Source organism: Nelumbo lutea, chromosome 3, assembly GCF_056320005.1.
Source record: "Nelumbo lutea isolate HS-2025 chromosome 3, American lotus-T2T, whole genome shotgun sequence".
Taxonomy (NCBI): domain Eukaryota; kingdom Viridiplantae; phylum Streptophyta; class Magnoliopsida; order Proteales; family Nelumbonaceae; genus Nelumbo; species Nelumbo lutea.
Genome location: NC_142686.1, coordinates 110572326 through 110590532, shown reverse-complemented (window position 1 = coordinate 110590532; position 18207 = coordinate 110572326). Strand labels below are relative to the sequence as shown.

The following is an 18207-nucleotide window of genomic DNA, read 5'->3' as shown; positions in this document are numbered from 1 at the left end:
AAATTAAAAGAAGCCATTCTTCTGAAGCAAACTACTCCATCTACTAGTTCTACCTTCCTTTGGCCATGATCCCTGATCCATGGTACGGCACCAACCGTTCTTGAACTGGTTCCGCCACCCAGCTCCCTGATGGCTCTATCATCGTTCTTTGCACCGTCTCCACTGATAAAATGGTTCAGGTGCAGAACCTTGCCTACACGTTCAACCCTTTTGATCTTCTTCTCCTACAGTGGGTTAAGTATTCGGGCAACCCAGACATTATTCCACCACTCGACATTGGCAACTTGGACTTCCCACGGTAAGTGGTATTTTAGTCTATTGGAAAATAATAACAAATAAGGTAAAATGGAACTTATTCGTAAACGCTTTTTAAACCAAATTTAGATAGAGTTGGAGAATTATGAAGGCGAAACTGAGGATTACAGAGAAAGAGAGGGACGAGTCATGCCACTTAGTCACTCTTGCTCCCTAAGGTTTAGTTGAGTATTTGTCAATCCGTTGCCAAAATAAAACATCCCACAAGGCATTGGTAGACGTGCACTCTCTCACAAAACAGAAAGGTTAATCAATTTGGTTTATTACCATTATCCATTGAGCTTGCATGGGAAGTGTGCACCCTCCAATAGGAGGTGTGCACCCCACCCTCTTCAAAATGAAGCTTTCATTAGTATTCAAACCCCGTTAACATGATGAATCTGGTTGAACCGTAAAAAAAGACAATTAAAAGAAGTCATTCTTTTGAAGCAAAACACTCCACCCGCTGGTTCTACCTTCCTTTGGCCATGATCCCTAATCAATGGTATGACATTAACTGTGCTTGAAGCGGTTCCGCCACCCAGCTCCCCGACGGCTCTATCATCGTTCTTTGCACCGGCTCCACTAATAAAATGGCTTAAGTGCAGAACCTTGCCTACTCGGCCAACCTTCTGATCCTCTTCTCCTACACTGGGTTAAGTATTCGGGCAACCCAAGCATTATTCCACCACTCGGCATTGGCAACTTGGACTTCCGATAGCAAGTGGCATTCTGGTTTGTTGGAAAATAATAACAAATAGGGCAGAATGGAACTTATTGGTAAACTATTTCTAAACCAAACTTTAGCAGTGCTGCAGAACTGTGAAAACGAAACTGAGAATTGCAGAGAAAAGGAAGGTTGAGTTGTGCCACTTGGTCACTCTTGCCCCCTATGATGCACCTAGGTGTTTGCCAATCGGTTGCCAAGATAAAACAGTTCACATGCCACTGCTTGATGTGCACTCGCTTACAAAAGAAAGACATACAGAGAATTGCGAATTTGTTAGTTTGTAAACCACTCTATTTATAGAGTGTTCTCAGCCGCCGAAGTGGACATAAATGTGTCCTTTCAGACAGACACCTGTCAAAGGCAAAACGTTTCAATGTAGCACACGTATACACGCACCTGTGCCCTTGCCCTTGCCTAGCCCAGCTCGCGCATGTGTGAAGCATCCCCAACCCCCCTCACATGCACGAAGAGATGTATATTGCTCTCCTCCTATGGGTCCCTACGCATATGGAGAACAATCCTAGTAATATGCTCTAATTCAAATATTTTCCCAAGCAATGTAGGACAAAAGTCTCTTACATGCAAGAGGAAGTAAAGAGAGAAAAGACAAAATCAAAACAAAAAAGGGGGGAATGAAGAGATTCTTGAAATTTTGAATCTCCCTTCACCATGGTCCATCCACATGCATTTTCCAAATGGCAAGTGGCATTTAACCTCTAAGTTCCACAAAACCAACATATCTCTGGTATACCAGACCACAAACTTCACCACCTACCATCTTATTGATGGCATTCTCTATGTTGTTCGATGGCATTCTCTATGTTGTTCACGAAACTTGAGTGTGTGAATGCATTGGCATCTTTTTCATCTGGCCCACAAATGAGAATGGCCTGGATGTTGTGGATGCATTCGTGGGAAGAATTACCGCCGCCAGCAGCAGCAGTGGGGGGGGCCCACACAACAACTTATCTTACCACGTTAGCTCTCCTTGCCAGTTCGCCAATAGTTTACTTATTCCAGTTCCATTCTTACTTATCTAATTATGTTCTTACTTATCTATTAGATATAGGAACTGAGTTTTGTTAGAAGTATGTTAGAAGTAGGAGTTTGATTTAAAGTTGGATTGTCCTAGCTTAGTCGAATGGAGTAAGGAGTCTTCTCTTGTAATCTCCTATTTAAGGAGCTGTGATTTGGGAATAAAGTATTCAGTTTTCCAGTCAAGAAAAGAGTGAGGAGAGTTCGGATGGTCTCTTGGACAAATCACCCATTCGATTTTCCACAATAGGGTCTGCACGTAAGGGAAGACACAAAGGGAAGCAAGAGGTTCTCCCCGTGGACCAACCCGTGACGAGATCCTATGCCCAGGCCCATAACACTAGACACGTCGGCTAATGGTCCTGAAGTTTAAATCCAACCATGACAACACTAGCGTGGGGCCGCCGGAAGGGGCACCTTAGGAATTCGGTCTTTTGGTTCTTGAAGACAAAAGCCTTGTAGAGCAGACACCTATGAACTTCTACATTGCCAAGGGCATTGGTGGTCACTTCAGGACTTTCTTGTGTGTAGACAAATCAAGGTGTTAGTCCTTTTATTGCTCTTTAAATGTGCATGCTTGAGTGACATTGAAGTATTAATTGGTTCAATTATATATCATCTACAATAAGGCATGAACTAAATAAACTATAAAAGAACTATTGTGTTTGATGCAGGTTTTCTTTGGCCAATGATGTTAGAAAACATGTCTATGGGAGCTTATTTCCTGTTCTTGACGGAGAAAAATTAACCATGAGACTCGTTGATACTTGGTTTTTAATACAGAATGATCAACATTTAATTTCTAGGCTTCTAGTTAGTAGGTTTTGCTGGACTTATAAACAAACTTTGAAACCCTCTTGGATCTATGAAGTTTTCATTAATTATAATGAGTTGTTGCGTTAATTTTAAGCTGTGTGTTGCTGGATATATATTTGATTTTACGATGACAATTGATTTTTTATATGTGAGTGTGGATTATTACTCCCAGGTTGATCATTCAATTGTGGAAAGCTTTGATCAAGGTAAGGTTCAAAGTATCGATATGTATCAGGCCGTATCGATTGATATGTATTGTATCGAGAATTTTCTGATACACCCATATAAAGGGTGTATTAGGGTTTTGACCGATTCAGGGGGTGAACGTACCTTAAACTAGCCCCTCTAAACCAAATATAAAAAAGACTTAAAAACTAAAAAAAGCTATCGATATCGCTCGATACACCTCTATTGGGCGTATCGATATTTTGAACCTTGGATTAAGGTGGGAGGACAGCCATGACATCAAGGGTTTATCCAATAGAGGCAATATAAGGAGCGGCCTAGGTGTTCTTGTTCAACAATGCTACAGGGGCTAGCATCACTACCTTACTCAAGATTTGGAGATGAATTCTGCCTTTCATTCACCCCTACTCCAATGAGCAGGAGGTGTAATGGACATGTATCCCTGCAACCCATCAACATGTATTTCCTAACTTCCCAATAACCCTGATCGATTTCACTCACCCGTGTATTTATGACTTCTACATGCCACTGTCCTTTGATTATATTCATTGGATCTCTGTTGAATGACTTGAAGAAAATTTTGTTTTAATCAAGGAGATATGTTTTATTTCACGCGTTGTGGTGTGAAGAATGAGAGGAGGATTTGAAGAAGATTTGAACAAATGTACTTACCGCCGGTGGACTCCATGCCATCGGACGTCGGTTGTACAGTAAAATCGTCGGTGACATGCTCCAAGAGAAAATGAGAGTTCGGATGATTCATGAATTTCCAAATAGTTTAATAAGTGGATTCTATTAAATTTTGTCTTTTTTGTTGGGTTCAACCGGATTCGTCCTATTAACGGAGTTCAAACGCTGGTGGAAGCTTCATTTTGAAGAGGGTGGGTGACATGCATTCCTCCCAATAGAGGGTGCAAGCTTCCCGTGAACCGATGTGTTCATAGGATGCGAGTTCATTACCATTGCATATTAGTTTTTTTGGATAAAAGACTTTAACATATTCTTAGTTTTCATAAATTAACTTAAAATGTGTATCTTATTATCTTATTTTATTGGACTTAAACATACCCTCCATCAATAAAAGGGCACATGTGAGATAATTTAAAATTTATAAATTCACTTTTACCCATTTGTTGGGCAGAAAATAAGAGAAATGAAGAAAAAAGAGAGTAAAAGGCAGCCCCGTATGCCCACACCCCACCACTTGATTAGTTTAAAAAAGTTATATTTTCCAGAAAGTGGGTTCACCACTTGAATAGCCCCCATCCAATTGTAAAAAGACTTTTGATTTCTTTTCTTTTTCATCAAGGGTTTAGGTAGGAGAATTTTTTTTTTTTTAGGATAGCCAAAATATATCTATTCAACCACCAAACCTTAACATCGGGTCCCGAAAGGATAAATAGACAAAAAAAAAAAGTCCAAGATTGAAGTTTTAGCCTTTTGGGTTATAGAACGGGCTGGGATATTAAAACTTCCATTTACATAACAAAAAGAATAGGAAACCAATTTGCTTAAAAGTTTCTTGGTCTCGATCAAAAGTCAAAGGCAAGACCAAGGAAGATTTTCTTGATCCTGAAGCGCTTGAATTACTTGCGTAGAGTCCGAGCATATTAGGACATGATCAGTTGCCTTCCATCGGTGGTTTGAGAGAAGATTGTATTTTAGTCTTCATTATTATGATCCACTTCTAGTATCTTATTGAAAAGTGTGTGTTGGGGGAAACTTTTCCCAACGCCTTGACCTTTCCGTAGAGAGACTTTGGCGGTGTTTGGAACCATCAACGTTTTGTTAATAAATGCTACCGCATTGGTGACATTTCAGAATTTAGCCCATCATGTTGATCCATATGTATAGAGATTCGTAAAAACTGGCCTTGATTTATATGCATGTTTACTGTTGGGGGAAGTTTCATTTTAACTCTTTTTCCAATGGTTAGTCATTTATTTACGGTTATGCTGATTTGGTGTCTAATAATGCCTATTTGTTAATAAACGGCTTTACTATTACTTTTCTCGATTTTATAAATAAATCAAGTACAAAAGTTTAGTGAATAAATGGAAGCTATACTAAATACATACTTTGTAATTGCTTTTTTCTTGGGGTTCAGTTGTTGCTTGATTGGTAGTTAGTGCTTCAAAACGGATCGGATTGGATTCGTAAAATGTATATTTGATCCAATATGTTAAACAAATCCGATTGATCTGAATCCGATAAGAATCTATACGATTTTCAAGAGCATGATTTGAATTCAATATTTTATCAGATATTTGATTCCATTAGACGTGTAATAAAAGCATTGATGATATAATATAAATAAATATATATTATAATATATAATATAGAACATATAATTATATAATGATTATATAACATATCATTATAAATTATATATTATTATAATATGATATTTCATAACTAATGGATCGACTTTCTTTGATGTGATCCAATTTTTTAAGATCAAGAGAGGTATTCAAATCTGATTCTTATAAGATTGAATTCGAATTTGAATCCAATCTAATCCAACTTATTTGCAGCCCTAGACATGGTGTATCATTCCTATGGCTGCATTTGTAAATGAAATGGAGTGTAAATCCCGGTTCAATGTAAATTTGCACTCTGGTTCACTTTTGCCTGTGTTTGGAAACATTACATTTATGCATTAGAAAATGACAGAAAACACATTTTCCAATGCATATTTGCATTGATAATAAGATGTAGAAGTATATCAATAAAAAAAGAAGTAAATTTGATTTCAAGTGGGTTTTTGATAAAAAAAGGCATATGCATTATTGGAATTCATGTTTGCATCCATTACATTTAAAAGTCTGTTTGGTAAGAAGATAAATTTGTTAGTGCAAAACCAACCCAACTTTACAATTTATATGGACCATTTTATACTCTACATATTTGCATTTGCACTTTGCATTGTTTCAAAATGCAGTCTATGCTTTTCAGCAAAGTAGAAGGTGCCGCCACTTTTGCACATCTGTACATTTTCTTTTTGTAGCATCCATAATTACAGGTGACATGGAGTTCTGGCTAAATTTATTATATAAAAGTGGCTTTTCACCCCTGCCATAAGTTTGGCATAGCCTTCTTCTAGTGCACCCTTGCTAGGGTTGCAATAATGCATTTAATATGCAAGGTAAATTTTGAAAATTTAAAAGAGAATGAAGGATAAAAGAGTCACATAGTATATTGAAGTTTTTTCTGAAAAATTTAAAGGTACCTTTAAGCAAGGTTCAAAATATCGATATGCCCGATACACTGGTAAGGGCGTATCAAGCGATATCAATACTGTTTTTTTACTTTTTTATTATATATATATTTTTTCAAAACTGGTTTAGGGGGCCGGTTTAAGGCTCCTCCGCCCCCTGAACTAGTCAGAACCCCAATACACCCACTGTAGGGGCATATCGGGGAGGTCCCAGAACGATATGTATCAGCCGATACGGGTCGATACTTTGAACCTTGTCTTTAAGTCAAATTAGAAAAATACAAGGTATATATGTTTAAGTCTTTTACCCTAGTTTTTCATGGTGTTTGGAAGCTTGGGATATTTTTGGGACCAGTTTTCAAGAAAAAATGCCCACGCTTCTAAGACCTCTTTTTCACAAAAAAAAAAAACACTTTTGCCATAGGCACTGAACAATAATATGCTGTTTGGTAAGGTGATTTTCATCACCGTTTTTCATGTATGTCCTGACAGGTAAGCACCACATAGGATACACATTAGTCAACTATTGGGGGAAACGAGTCACCAATGCATGAAACACCAAATTTGGCGTTTCATGCATCAGTGGGGTCCCAGTTTTCGAGGCATGTCCGATTTTTTAATAATCGGCTGAAATAAATTAAACAATGAGATACATGGGCATTTGTTGAAATGCCTATGTGGATCCGATGTGACACCATTTTTTTGAAAAACGACCACGGTTCCAAACATCCCCTTTGTTTATGACTATTATTACCATATTAGTTCGTATGATTCTTTTATATATTATATTATAACTTAATTAAAAGCTAAACTAATTACATGCTGACCAAAATTAATGTTATCAGTAAAATTTAATAAAAATGATTACCCAATGGTTTTCTTACAATTATTGCACTAATTAATTGATTTTATAAACTTAATAAAAAAACAAAAAACTAATAAAAATAGTTTTATTAATAATTTTTTAATAAAAATGTACAAAAAATAATATAAACTTCAGTACATAAATATTTAATCGCTAACCTATATTAGTAATAAAATAACTTAGTTAAAATCAATAAAAATTTGTTAATAAACATGATTGATAAACTCAATAAAATTAAATTAAATTATTAATTACACATAATTTTGTTAAAGCTAATAAGCTTACTTTGGTCAACTATAGTTATTGTTGACTTGGCAAGCGACCCATCGACCCAATTGAACTATTAATCCGCAGGACCCGTCGACCCAACTGATCAGGAAAAATGAATCAACCTTTGGGTTGATTTTTAAAACACTGATAACAATTAGTAGTAATTCCGAAAAGGGATGAATGATGAATTGTTAATTATAAAAACAACTTGACCATCCAACTTTTAAGTTTGGCAAAAACGAAAAAGAAATCTTAATTCCATATGATTATTCATTAGGGAATATAATTCTCTTCCTAGAATTTCAATATATATCATAAATGATTGTTAGAGGTGAATTCATATATAAGTGGCATCGATCCAGTACTGGTATTCCTCAGTCTGTTTTGTAATACAACAGTGACGCTTCTTAGTTCTTACCTAATCGGCGGTGGTATCTCGAATTAATGGAGCTTACCAAGGGAAAGCGGAATTGTTCAATGAATCCGCAGAGGCAGAGCAACTACCTGCTGCTAGTGCAAGGCTCTGGAACCTGTACTCCCCCGAAGCTTATTTTGGCATTAGAACATACGGCGGAGGAAGTAGTGGAATCCGTCGTCGGTGCTATAGGCACCAAGTTGATGTCGAACAGTTGAAGACCTTCGCAGGGCACGGCTGAGCTGCAGTTGATCTTGACTGCAACATCTGAGGCTGAGGTGCCTCTGATGTTCTGGAAAAAGACGTTGCTAATCTTTACATTGGATGGCTCTTTGTTAGTGCAGGAAGATGTTGATGCACAGTATTGCTGATTGATGATGATGGGGCGACTAACATTCTCCATGATGATGTCCTGAAACACAATGTTTGAAGCTTGGCTCGGCGGTGATCCAGGCCAGGTTTTAATCCTCAGGCCATTGTCTGTGTTTACCAGAGTGCAGTTCTTCACGGTGATCCCATCTACGTCCTGCTCGTCTGGGTACTTGCCAAGGCTTCCGACGCTGTATATAAGGAAGGAATTAAAACAAGATGAGCTCAGAGTCTGATCAGACTTTAGAGTTGGTAGCTTAAAAGCCATGCATTAATGGCGCCGGAGTACCTAATGCCATGTCCTGGTCCGCAGGTGACCTTGGAGATGGTGACATTGTGGGATCCCTGGCCGATGGAGATGCAGTCATCTCCGGTGCCGATGACAGCTTTAGATATGGACACACCAAAGGAGCGGCTGATGTGGATGCCATCCGTGTTGGGGCTATCTTCAGGGGCAACGATGTCGACGCTGCGCACCTTGATGTTTTTGCCATTCGTAATCCCGATGTGGAACGATTTGCTGTTGATGGACTTGATCCGCCGAATGATTGCATTGCTTACTGAGCTTAATTTGATAGACTGCACCAAGTGATCTACAACATTCAAACCATATGCAACTATATATATAATATTGATGATCATCTATTTGTTTATATTTTGGCCTGATTTGGTAGAGATAAGTTGATCAACCAGCTAATTGACCGATTTTTTTTTTTCGTATTTTTATGATAGCCAATACTCTCTTGGAGGGTGGGTAAGTTATTTTTTTTTTCAGATTTATGTGGGGACCGGGGAAAGTGATATTTCCCAACTTGAAGGAAAATTGCCAATAATTGAATGGATAAAAATATCCCTTGTAATAATGGATTTTTATGACTAAAATGGTCATTATATTGTTTGTATGAAAAATAAAAGAACATGGGTAAATGCACTTACCCGGGTAAGTCTTTCCTGAAAAACACTTACCCGAGTAAATGCATTTACCTAGGTACGAATGGAGCCTTAGGGTAAAATATAAAAACCTTTCTTGAGGTTTCTGACAATTATAAAACCTCCCATGAGGTTCCATTTTAACAAATACCTCCTCTCTAGTTTGAAAATAATCTACACTTACCTCCCTTCTATTATTGTTTCAGTTCATCATCTCAAAAAACAAAAAAAAACATTATTGTCTCTATGAGACTTTGAAGTTGCAAAGTTTCCCTTACTACTTGTTAGAAAATCTTTTGATATAAAACATTATTGTCTCCATAATAAAGACTTTGAAGTTACAAAATTGCCCTTATTACTTGTTAGGAAATCTTTCCATATAATCAAAATGACAGATTTGCTCTTCTAAACTTTCAACCATAATGATTTTACAAAATTAAATCATTTTACTCTTTAATCTGACCTATGGATTTTCTTAGTTAAAAAGTAAAAGTTTTTGGAGTATTTTGATAAACCTCCATCTGGATTGATAGATGTAAAGGTAAAATGGATATTTTCAAAAAATTAATGCATTAGGCCAACTTTCTAGCCGGAAAAAATGATGAAAGGAAGGTAACTGCAAGATTTTTCAAAATTATAGGGGAAGTTTTTGTTAAAATGAAACTTTAGGGGAGCTTTTATAATTTACTCTTATCTTTATTGAATAATATTGCCACTAAAAATACTCAACTAACTTAGAAATACTTGCCTAAATAAACTCAGATAAAGAAAAATGAAAATGGCATTTTCTTATATAATTATTTTATATTTTTAATTTTTTAAATAATTAATAATTATTTACATTTTATATACTACTTTTAATAAATTTTTATGATAAAAAATAATAATAATTAATTTCAATTAAAATTATTCATAAAACTGATAAAACCAATCAAACCGAACTGCATGCAATTTATAAATAATTTAAGATGTGTGTTTAATTTATTACCGTGGGAAGAAGCTGGCAGTAGGCGTTGCTACTGCAGTCGTTGTATTGCCAGACGGCTTGGCCTTGGCCATCGAATGTCCCTCCTCCCGTAAGAATCACGCCATCTAATTTTTCAAACGAGACCCATTCAGGAGATGGATATTCACTGATATCGTCTGTTGCTTTCACTGTTCCCTTCACTTGAACAATTATGGGATCTGGGCTGTTGCATGGACCTTGAAATATCACCGGCCCAATTCGATATATCCCCTCTGGGATCAAAATTCTTGCCTGATCCTTCGAATTGCATGCTGCAACCCATGTCCTCATAAATGCCTGCATCCACACACCATTTCATTTATCCTCAATTCCTCCTTTATTTCATTAAAATGTTAAAAAACACACCCCCACAGTCCCACAAATACCCCTTGAATACCCTTTTACTCTCAAGTCGGGTGACAAAAATGCATTAAATTATCAAAATGCTCATCTAGGTTTTTCTTATTTTTTTTGCCCTTTTTTCTTAAACTTTAATTGACCAAAAACACCTCCGTTTTCTCCAAATGAAATCAGCTAAAATAACAATAGCATTTCATTGGCATAGAAAAAAATTTATTTTTTATTTTTAATTTTTTTTTGATTCATTCCACTTACAATCATCTTAAAATATAAAAAGTATTCACTCCTTTATCCAGTAAATCAAGAAAAAACCAAGCGAAATCATAAATTTAGATCTATCAAAAAGAAACTTTTACCATTTTATTTGAATATTATTAAATCCGTCTAAAAATCTACAAGGATCTATTGGAGCAACCTATTAGGTGTTTGGCATCGGTGTTGGAACATCACACTGTTTTCTCATAAAAATGGTGCTTAATTTTTCTTTGGAATAGTTGCTGCCACATGGGCTGTTTTCTGAGAAAATAGCATTGGTTTTGTTTGATACCAGTACTACCAGCAACCTTTTCAACATGGTCTATATTATCCAACATCCAAGATGATGCCACATCATTGCATTGTTGGCAACAATGCACATTTTTCTTAGAAAACTTTGAATTTGGCGTTGCTCCAAACTATACTTTTCCGATTTCCAAGGCATGGTATGGAGCAATGTTTTTTTTTTTTTTCCTGAAAAACAGCACCAAACAAAAGGACGTTGTTTGAAGCACCGATGAAAATGGCATCGATGCCAAACACCGCCTTAGAGGGCTTCTATGTTATATTTAATAAATTAATTGAATCATGAATCATTCAAAAAAAAAAAGAAAAAAAATAATTTGAGAATTTAAAAATATTAAAGAGTTGAATGAAAAACTTTTTTGAAGCTAAAACTTAAAAGTTAAGGGGGTGTTTGTCGCAAATGAAGTTTAATGGGGGTATTTATCACTCAACCTACAGTAGTGGGGTCTTTAATTTACTTTTTTTTTTTTCAATTGCAATGAATGAAAGAAAAAAAAAAAAAAAGAATCCTTAATTTAAAATCCATCATCGTTTTCATGTACCTGGGTATTGTCCTTCCTGCCATCAGGCTTAGCTCCGAAGAGTTTTACGTTAAAAATTATACCACGAGGTTTTGCAGCGCCACCGCTGCCGGAACGAAAACCTCGGCCACTTTCACGGATCATTTGCAGATATCCACCATTGGCTACGCATAATTCCAAAGCTATAAAAAACAGGAGAAATAAAGCTCGCAGAGCGGCTGCTGCTCTAATATTCATTGCTTTCTTTCTTTATTGATGCTGTAAAAATCGGATGAACAGCTCAGCTTTTTCTTCTCTGATTCCTCCTTCCCCTGTTTTCGTAAGAGGCGCCCACGCTTTGGATTTGCGGGGAAGGAGTGCTGGATCCATGTTCAAATATTTATACGTAATTTTTACTGCAGCGGAAATAAAAAAATGAACTCTGTGATTGCCAAAGAATCCGGGTCCTCGAATTATGGACGCATTAGTCCTTCCATTCACCTCTGTGATTATAAAAGTTTGAATTTGGCTTACGTTCAACCTGATTAATTGCGTGTCCGTCCATGAAGAGTTCTACGACTCTTGTGTCCTTATTTAGAGGATCAAAAATAAACTCCAAAACCGATTCTTGTGCTGCCAAAAAATCCGGGTCTAATGCTAATATTTAACAAACAGAGTTATGCACATTAGAGTTTTGTGCCACCTCTGTTCAACCAGGAGAAGAGAGTTTTCTAAAATAATTTGTTCTACATTGAGAGTACAAGTGGTAAAGCGCTTCTGTTTGAGCAGAAAATGGGTACCGATCGACATGCCATTGCCATTGTCGTAATGAGTAAAAGATTTTACCTACAATCTTTTTTCCTTTTTTCTTTCCTTCATCGTTCTCTGTTTTAGGGTCTGGATTTCATGTTCTATCCGACTGGGTTTCTTGAGAAACAGAGAAGTATAATCAACTACCAAGCGATCGATAACACTACAAGATGGATTTTTCATGTATACTATACTAGTTCTGCACCCAATTCTCTCTGTCTGGAGGATCCAGTAGTGGCTCTAATGTGAATAACCAGCAGCACTCTAAGGTAATAACAATTAACACCTTTCATCTTCAACTGGGCTAACAACAATTTACACCTTTCATCGAACTGTGCAACATCTTCGGCAAGAACAAGGAGGGAATGGGAATTCAAACTTCAAACGAGATTGGTGCCACTAATGCTAAGTGCCCATTAGGAAGGGCTTTCACGCAGCGCCTTTTGGCATTCCATGAGTTGAGAAACCCAGAACTCCATGAATCTGATTTTGTTAAAATTACACTTACGCCACAGAATCCATTTTGCAGTGAAGCTATTCCACATCAGTTTCTATAAAATGACTCCATCAACGCAGCTCAACCAACGCATAAGCCCTCCCAAACGGACTCTAAAGACTATGACCCATCCTCACTATTTTAATCTTTTGGACATGTTGGTAATGTAATGTAAATGTACTAGACTTTGTACTAGACTTTATAACCTTTTATAGAAGTAGTAGGGGTGAGCATTATTCGGTTAAAATTGAATTAACAGATTGGAAATTTTGGTTTTCGTTTTTTCGGTTTTGGGTAATTCCGTTTGGTTAATTTGGTTTTTAACAATTTCGGTTTTCAGATTTAAAAATTCAGTTAATTGAAAAAATTGAATTAGATAAATTCATTATATAATATATAATATATCATATTTAATATATAATATGCTATATATTTATATATTAATATATTATATATAATGTATTATAATGAAATTAAATTTCATAATATATATTATAGGTTATAATATATAATATTATATATAATAACTAAAATTGGTTTTTAACCGAAATAACCAAAAATCGAATAGAAAATATTGGTTTTATTGTAAATCGGTTTCAGCTTTCATTTTATTATTTTGGTTTTAAAAATTTCGGTTTATTCGGTTCGGTTTTTAATCGAATAAACCGAATGCTCACCCCTATATAAAAGTGTATTGCCCCAAACCAGGTAGCTTTTGTCCCAAGTTGTCAAATGACTAATAGTTCCATCATCACTCATGAGATGTTCCACTTTCTTAAACACAAATACCGAGGTATAGGCTATGTTTCCTTAAAGCTAGATATGTCTAAAGCCTATGACCGTTTAGAATGGAGTTTCTCCGAAAAGTCTTATCTCTCAGTTTCTCTGAAGGCTTTTGTTAGATGATAAAAGAATGTATTTCTACGGATTCCTTTTTAGTCTTAATTAATAGTACTTTGGAAAGACATTTTTGTCCCTCTAAAGGCCTTCGTCAAGGAGACCCTCTTTCCTCTTATCTATTTATCTTGGCTATGGAGGGTTTGTCCCATCAAATCTTGCATGTAGAGCAGGAAGGGAAATTACAAGGCATTAAACTAAACACTTCCTCTTCAATGATCTCCCATTTATTTTTTTGTGGATGATATTATGTTATTTCTTTGAGCCCATAGAGAAGAATTAGACAATTTGAATTAGCTTCTTCTTCGATTTAAGTCAGCTTCTGGTCAATTGATAAACTTTGAAAAATCATGTCTCTATTGTAGTAAAAATATTCATTCAAGACACCAAAGAATGATTAGGCGACAATTACACATAGGCCCCCTTAGTTGATACCTGGGTCTTCCTCTTTTTTGGGCTAAGACAAACATGCTAAACTAAAATATGTCCTAGAAAATCACAGTTCCAAACTTAACAAATGGCGAGCGTTAGTTATTAGCCAAGTTGGGAAAAAAATTTAATCCAATTTGTTTTTTAAATTGTTCCCCTCCATGTTAGACAATGTATGCCCTTAGCTCTAATTAGCTTGATGTACGTTATGACATTTATTGTAAATGAATAATGTACATATTTGATTCATGTTATATTGGTGTATTTCTGTGTAATACTCTTAAACTGGACACTTATGAGACTCGTGTTAGTTTAGAATCTTCACAACTATTGGATAAACCTGGGGAGATTTATCCTACCAAATCTGACACTGATTTCTTGCAAAGTGGGTTAGGGTGGCTTGTCTCAACTGTTAGGGTGAGACCTGAGGCACATGTAGTATGAGTTTTCTTGAAACCCTAAACTAGACCAAATTCTAGCATTACCCTGGACCATGGAGATAGATGGGCAAAATTGGAATGTTACACCTGATCCCTAAACTCCATTATGGTATTGCACTTGGTGTTGGATTGGACTGTCTTTGATATGCCAATCAATTAGATCCTTAGAGGGGGTCAAAACCTGGGTATGTTGGGGTAGTCTGAGAATTCACTTGATTGGATGATCATAGTGACAGGATTAACCCCTTTGTCGGACAAAGTGAATGATCGGGTAATGCACTCTCTCTGATGGAAACCTAAACTGTCGGTAGTTGATTTCAAATTGTTGAGATTTATTTTTGCAAAATATATTTATATAGAGATATACATACATACATACATACATACATACACACACACACACACACACACACATATATATATATATATATATATATATATATATTATGGTTTCACAAAATATTTGTAAAAATGTTTTAATTCCCGGGATCCATGTGAGTAGAGAGTACAACACTGTACCTTGCAACCGAGGGAGATGCCCTCTTTAGTATAAATGTTGGACTCATTAGTGAATTCGGCCAAGCCTTGTAATAGAGGCTAGATTGAACCCATGTGGCTTATGTGGAGATCAATGATAGGGTCCCACGCCATACAAAGAGAGCCAAGCTAGATAGCATTAAAAGGAAATGAGTTTGAAAGCTTAATGGGCCTAAAGCCTATTTCGAATTGAGTTAATTGGATTAATTAAATAGGGACGAATTTGGGTATGAATCAACAGATAAGGAAGCTTCTAATTGGATTAATTAAATAGGGGTGAATTTGGGTATGGATCAACAGGTAAGGAAACTTCTAATTGGATTAGGAAAAGCTGATCTTGATCTGCAGATAAGATAAGATATAAGCCTTATCACTTAAAGAGTCTAGATCCAAATAAAGATTTGGATTAGAAAACTTCTAATTGGATTAGAAGAAGTTGATCCTGATCCGTAGATAAGATAAGGGATAAGCCTTATCACTTAAAGAGTCTAGATCCAAATAAAGATTTGGATTAAGAAACTCTTAATCAGATTAGGAGATTAACTCTTTAAGGTCTATATAAAGGAGGAGGGCGAACTGGAATTAGACACACAGTTTGATTGACTTTTCTGCATTCAGTTCTCTTTCTCTCTGTTCTTGCTACCCTACCCTATTTGGTCTCCACCTCTTAGAGTGATCAAGATTGGATTTTGATATTGTTTATTGTGAAAGAAATAATCTTGAAGCTGTGCTCACATCCCTACAAAATTCTTGATAAAGAATTGGGGTTCTTGCTGAAGAATCCACTTGTTGATCCTATTTCATCTTAAGCTATGCCATCTTCAGTGGAGGAAGGGTTTGGTACCCTGTTTGGGCGTGAACACCTATGTTGGGAGGAACTTTTTGCATGGATTTTGCATCAGGTATTCCTCTCCCTAATTTTGGTTTTAGATTTGGTCCGGTTTTATTTCAAGAATGAACATTGAAAAATGCAGTTTTTCTAAATCAGGGAATATGATTCTCAGATGGGAGAAATAAATTTTTGAAATTTCGCCCAGCCACCCTGCATGATTCGGCCATCCATATGATGGATCTCCCATCCCTTCACTCCATTCTATGAGTCTTTTAAAATATCATCAGAAAATGATTTATAGTGTTGAAAAAATTACTAGAGATTTTTGGTGGGGTGTTTCTAACTCTCGGAGTCATCCTTATTGTTGGTGTTCTTGGCATAAAATTACCCTACAAAAGCTGTTAGAGGTTTAGGGCTCAAAAATATGAAATGAGTAAATCTGGCCCTCCTTGGCGATACCTAAATGAGCAACGCAAATTATGGATTCAAGTTTGGAAATCAAAATATTTAAAACACCATAATCTCATGCCCTATTCAACTACTTCCTCAAGCTTACATTACTGAAAATCCATAAGCCCAAAAAATACGGAATTAGCTTTGGAGTGTGGTCACCTAGTAAACGAAAATTCCTCTTTCTTTGTTGACAAAAGTACCCTAGATACAGTCACAATGAATTCTCTTGGATTCCTTTCCCTTTGACTCATCATATGAGAAATATGAGTATTTCAAATCTCCTTACCTCGGGTTAGTGGAAACCGACCCTATCTATTCCTTGTTCTCACCTGAGGAAGCTGCAAAAATTTTAAGAACTCCAATCTTCCCTTCGAATAATGAAATCACTTGAATTTGGGCTATTCATAAATCAGGAAAATTTACAGTAAAAGAGGACTACAAAAGAAACCAGCAATAGTATCTCCCACATCTTTCCTCCCATTTCAAATTTTGCTTAACAAAAATATGGAAACTCTCTATTCCCCCTAGATATCAATTATTCTTTTAGAGAGTTCTTAACAGTTTTCTTCTGGTAATGGACTTGGTTTGTGTTATCTACTGCTCCAATGTTTCAGCTGCCTGTCAACAGATCTACGGATTTAATTATCTTTACCGATGCAGGGAAAATTTCTGACTTATTACTCAGTTTTGCCATTATCATTCTTTCAAGGAATTTATCCTATTTAAAAATTATTGGAGGCCAAACCTCTATCACTACCTCTGTTGATCAAACTGAACTTTTTGCTATCATGCAGGCCTTAACGAAAATTCAGAGCTGTTGTAAAGATATTTTCATATGTTCGGATGCTCAGAAGATAGTGCAGGTTATATAGAAGACGATTGATCTGCCCTAGTCGTGCCATTGGCTTTTCTCAAAGACCAGGAACTTAATTATGAACATTTCAAAAGTTCAGTTTTATTATGTAAATTGAACTTTTAATAGCCCTGCCCATACGGTGTCCCAAATGGCTAAATTGCACCCTCAATCTTTTTTTTTTTTTTTGTTATGGATGACTATCCTATTGGGACTCCGAAGGCTAAGGACTTTGTTATGAATTGAGTCATTGAGGGTGAACCCAAGCCCGACCCTAAGACTTACGTCATGGGCTCGGGCCTGGCCCAACCTAAGGTAAAGATTGAGTTTATCAATCCAACCCAACCTAAGTTTAGCCCAATACAACTGATGCCGAGTTTGGACTTGGTTGGGCCTTGCCGATTGACTGGCTTTAAACCTTTTCTATTATCTAACTTGGGAGTGAAATTATTAATGGTGCTTGCAATTTTTGTGGCGGATAACATTTTAAAAAATTATTCATTTGCTAAGCAAGTTTTGTTGACTTGACTGTTTACAAACTAGTTTGGTCGGCCCTAGTGATTTGGATAATAGTGTTAGAGAATGGTGGGATAGTTTGGAAAATGATAAAAATGATGCTAGGCAGGTAAGAGAAAAAATGTAAATTCATCCTTTGGTTTATTTGGAAAAATAAGAATGATAAAGGTGTTCAATGACAAAAATGTCCCACCCCTATCATTCTTCAATTTGTATTTGGATACTCAAAAAAAGTCTCAATCGTGTTGGAAAGATGAGGGAGGATAATAAATGAAATCAGGTCTATTGGAAACACCCAAGAGGTGAAGAAATCAAAATTAATGGCTCTTGTGCCATTGCTTGCCTCGCTAGAGACATGCAAGCTTGGGGAAGTTTTAGAAGTCAAAACCT

General features: G+C 36.3%; 1 protein-coding gene and 1 long non-coding RNA gene across 2 annotated transcripts; one reads left to right on the top strand and one right to left on the bottom strand.

The window, feature by feature from the left end:
• Positions 1-7641: 7641 nt before the first annotated feature.
• On the bottom strand, positions 7642-12112 carry LOC148867594 (exopolygalacturonase-like). Its single transcript, XM_088979687.1, has 4 exons — positions 11597-12112; positions 10116-10430; positions 8487-8776; positions 7642-8388 (listed from the first exon to the last, which is right to left on the bottom strand). Exons 1-4 carry the CDS (start codon positions 11810-11812, stop codon positions 7914-7916), a joined length of 1296 nt encoding a protein of 431 aa, XP_088835813.1. The 5' UTR covers positions 11813-12112; the 3' UTR covers positions 7642-7913.
• Positions 12113-12242: 130 nt separating this feature from the next.
• LOC148867593 (uncharacterized) lies at positions 12243-17814 on the top strand. Its single transcript, XR_016109177.1, has 2 exons — positions 12243-12633; positions 17243-17814. It is a non-coding gene; the product is annotated as an uncharacterized LOC148867593 (long non-coding RNA).
• Positions 17815-18207: the final 393 nt, after the last annotated feature.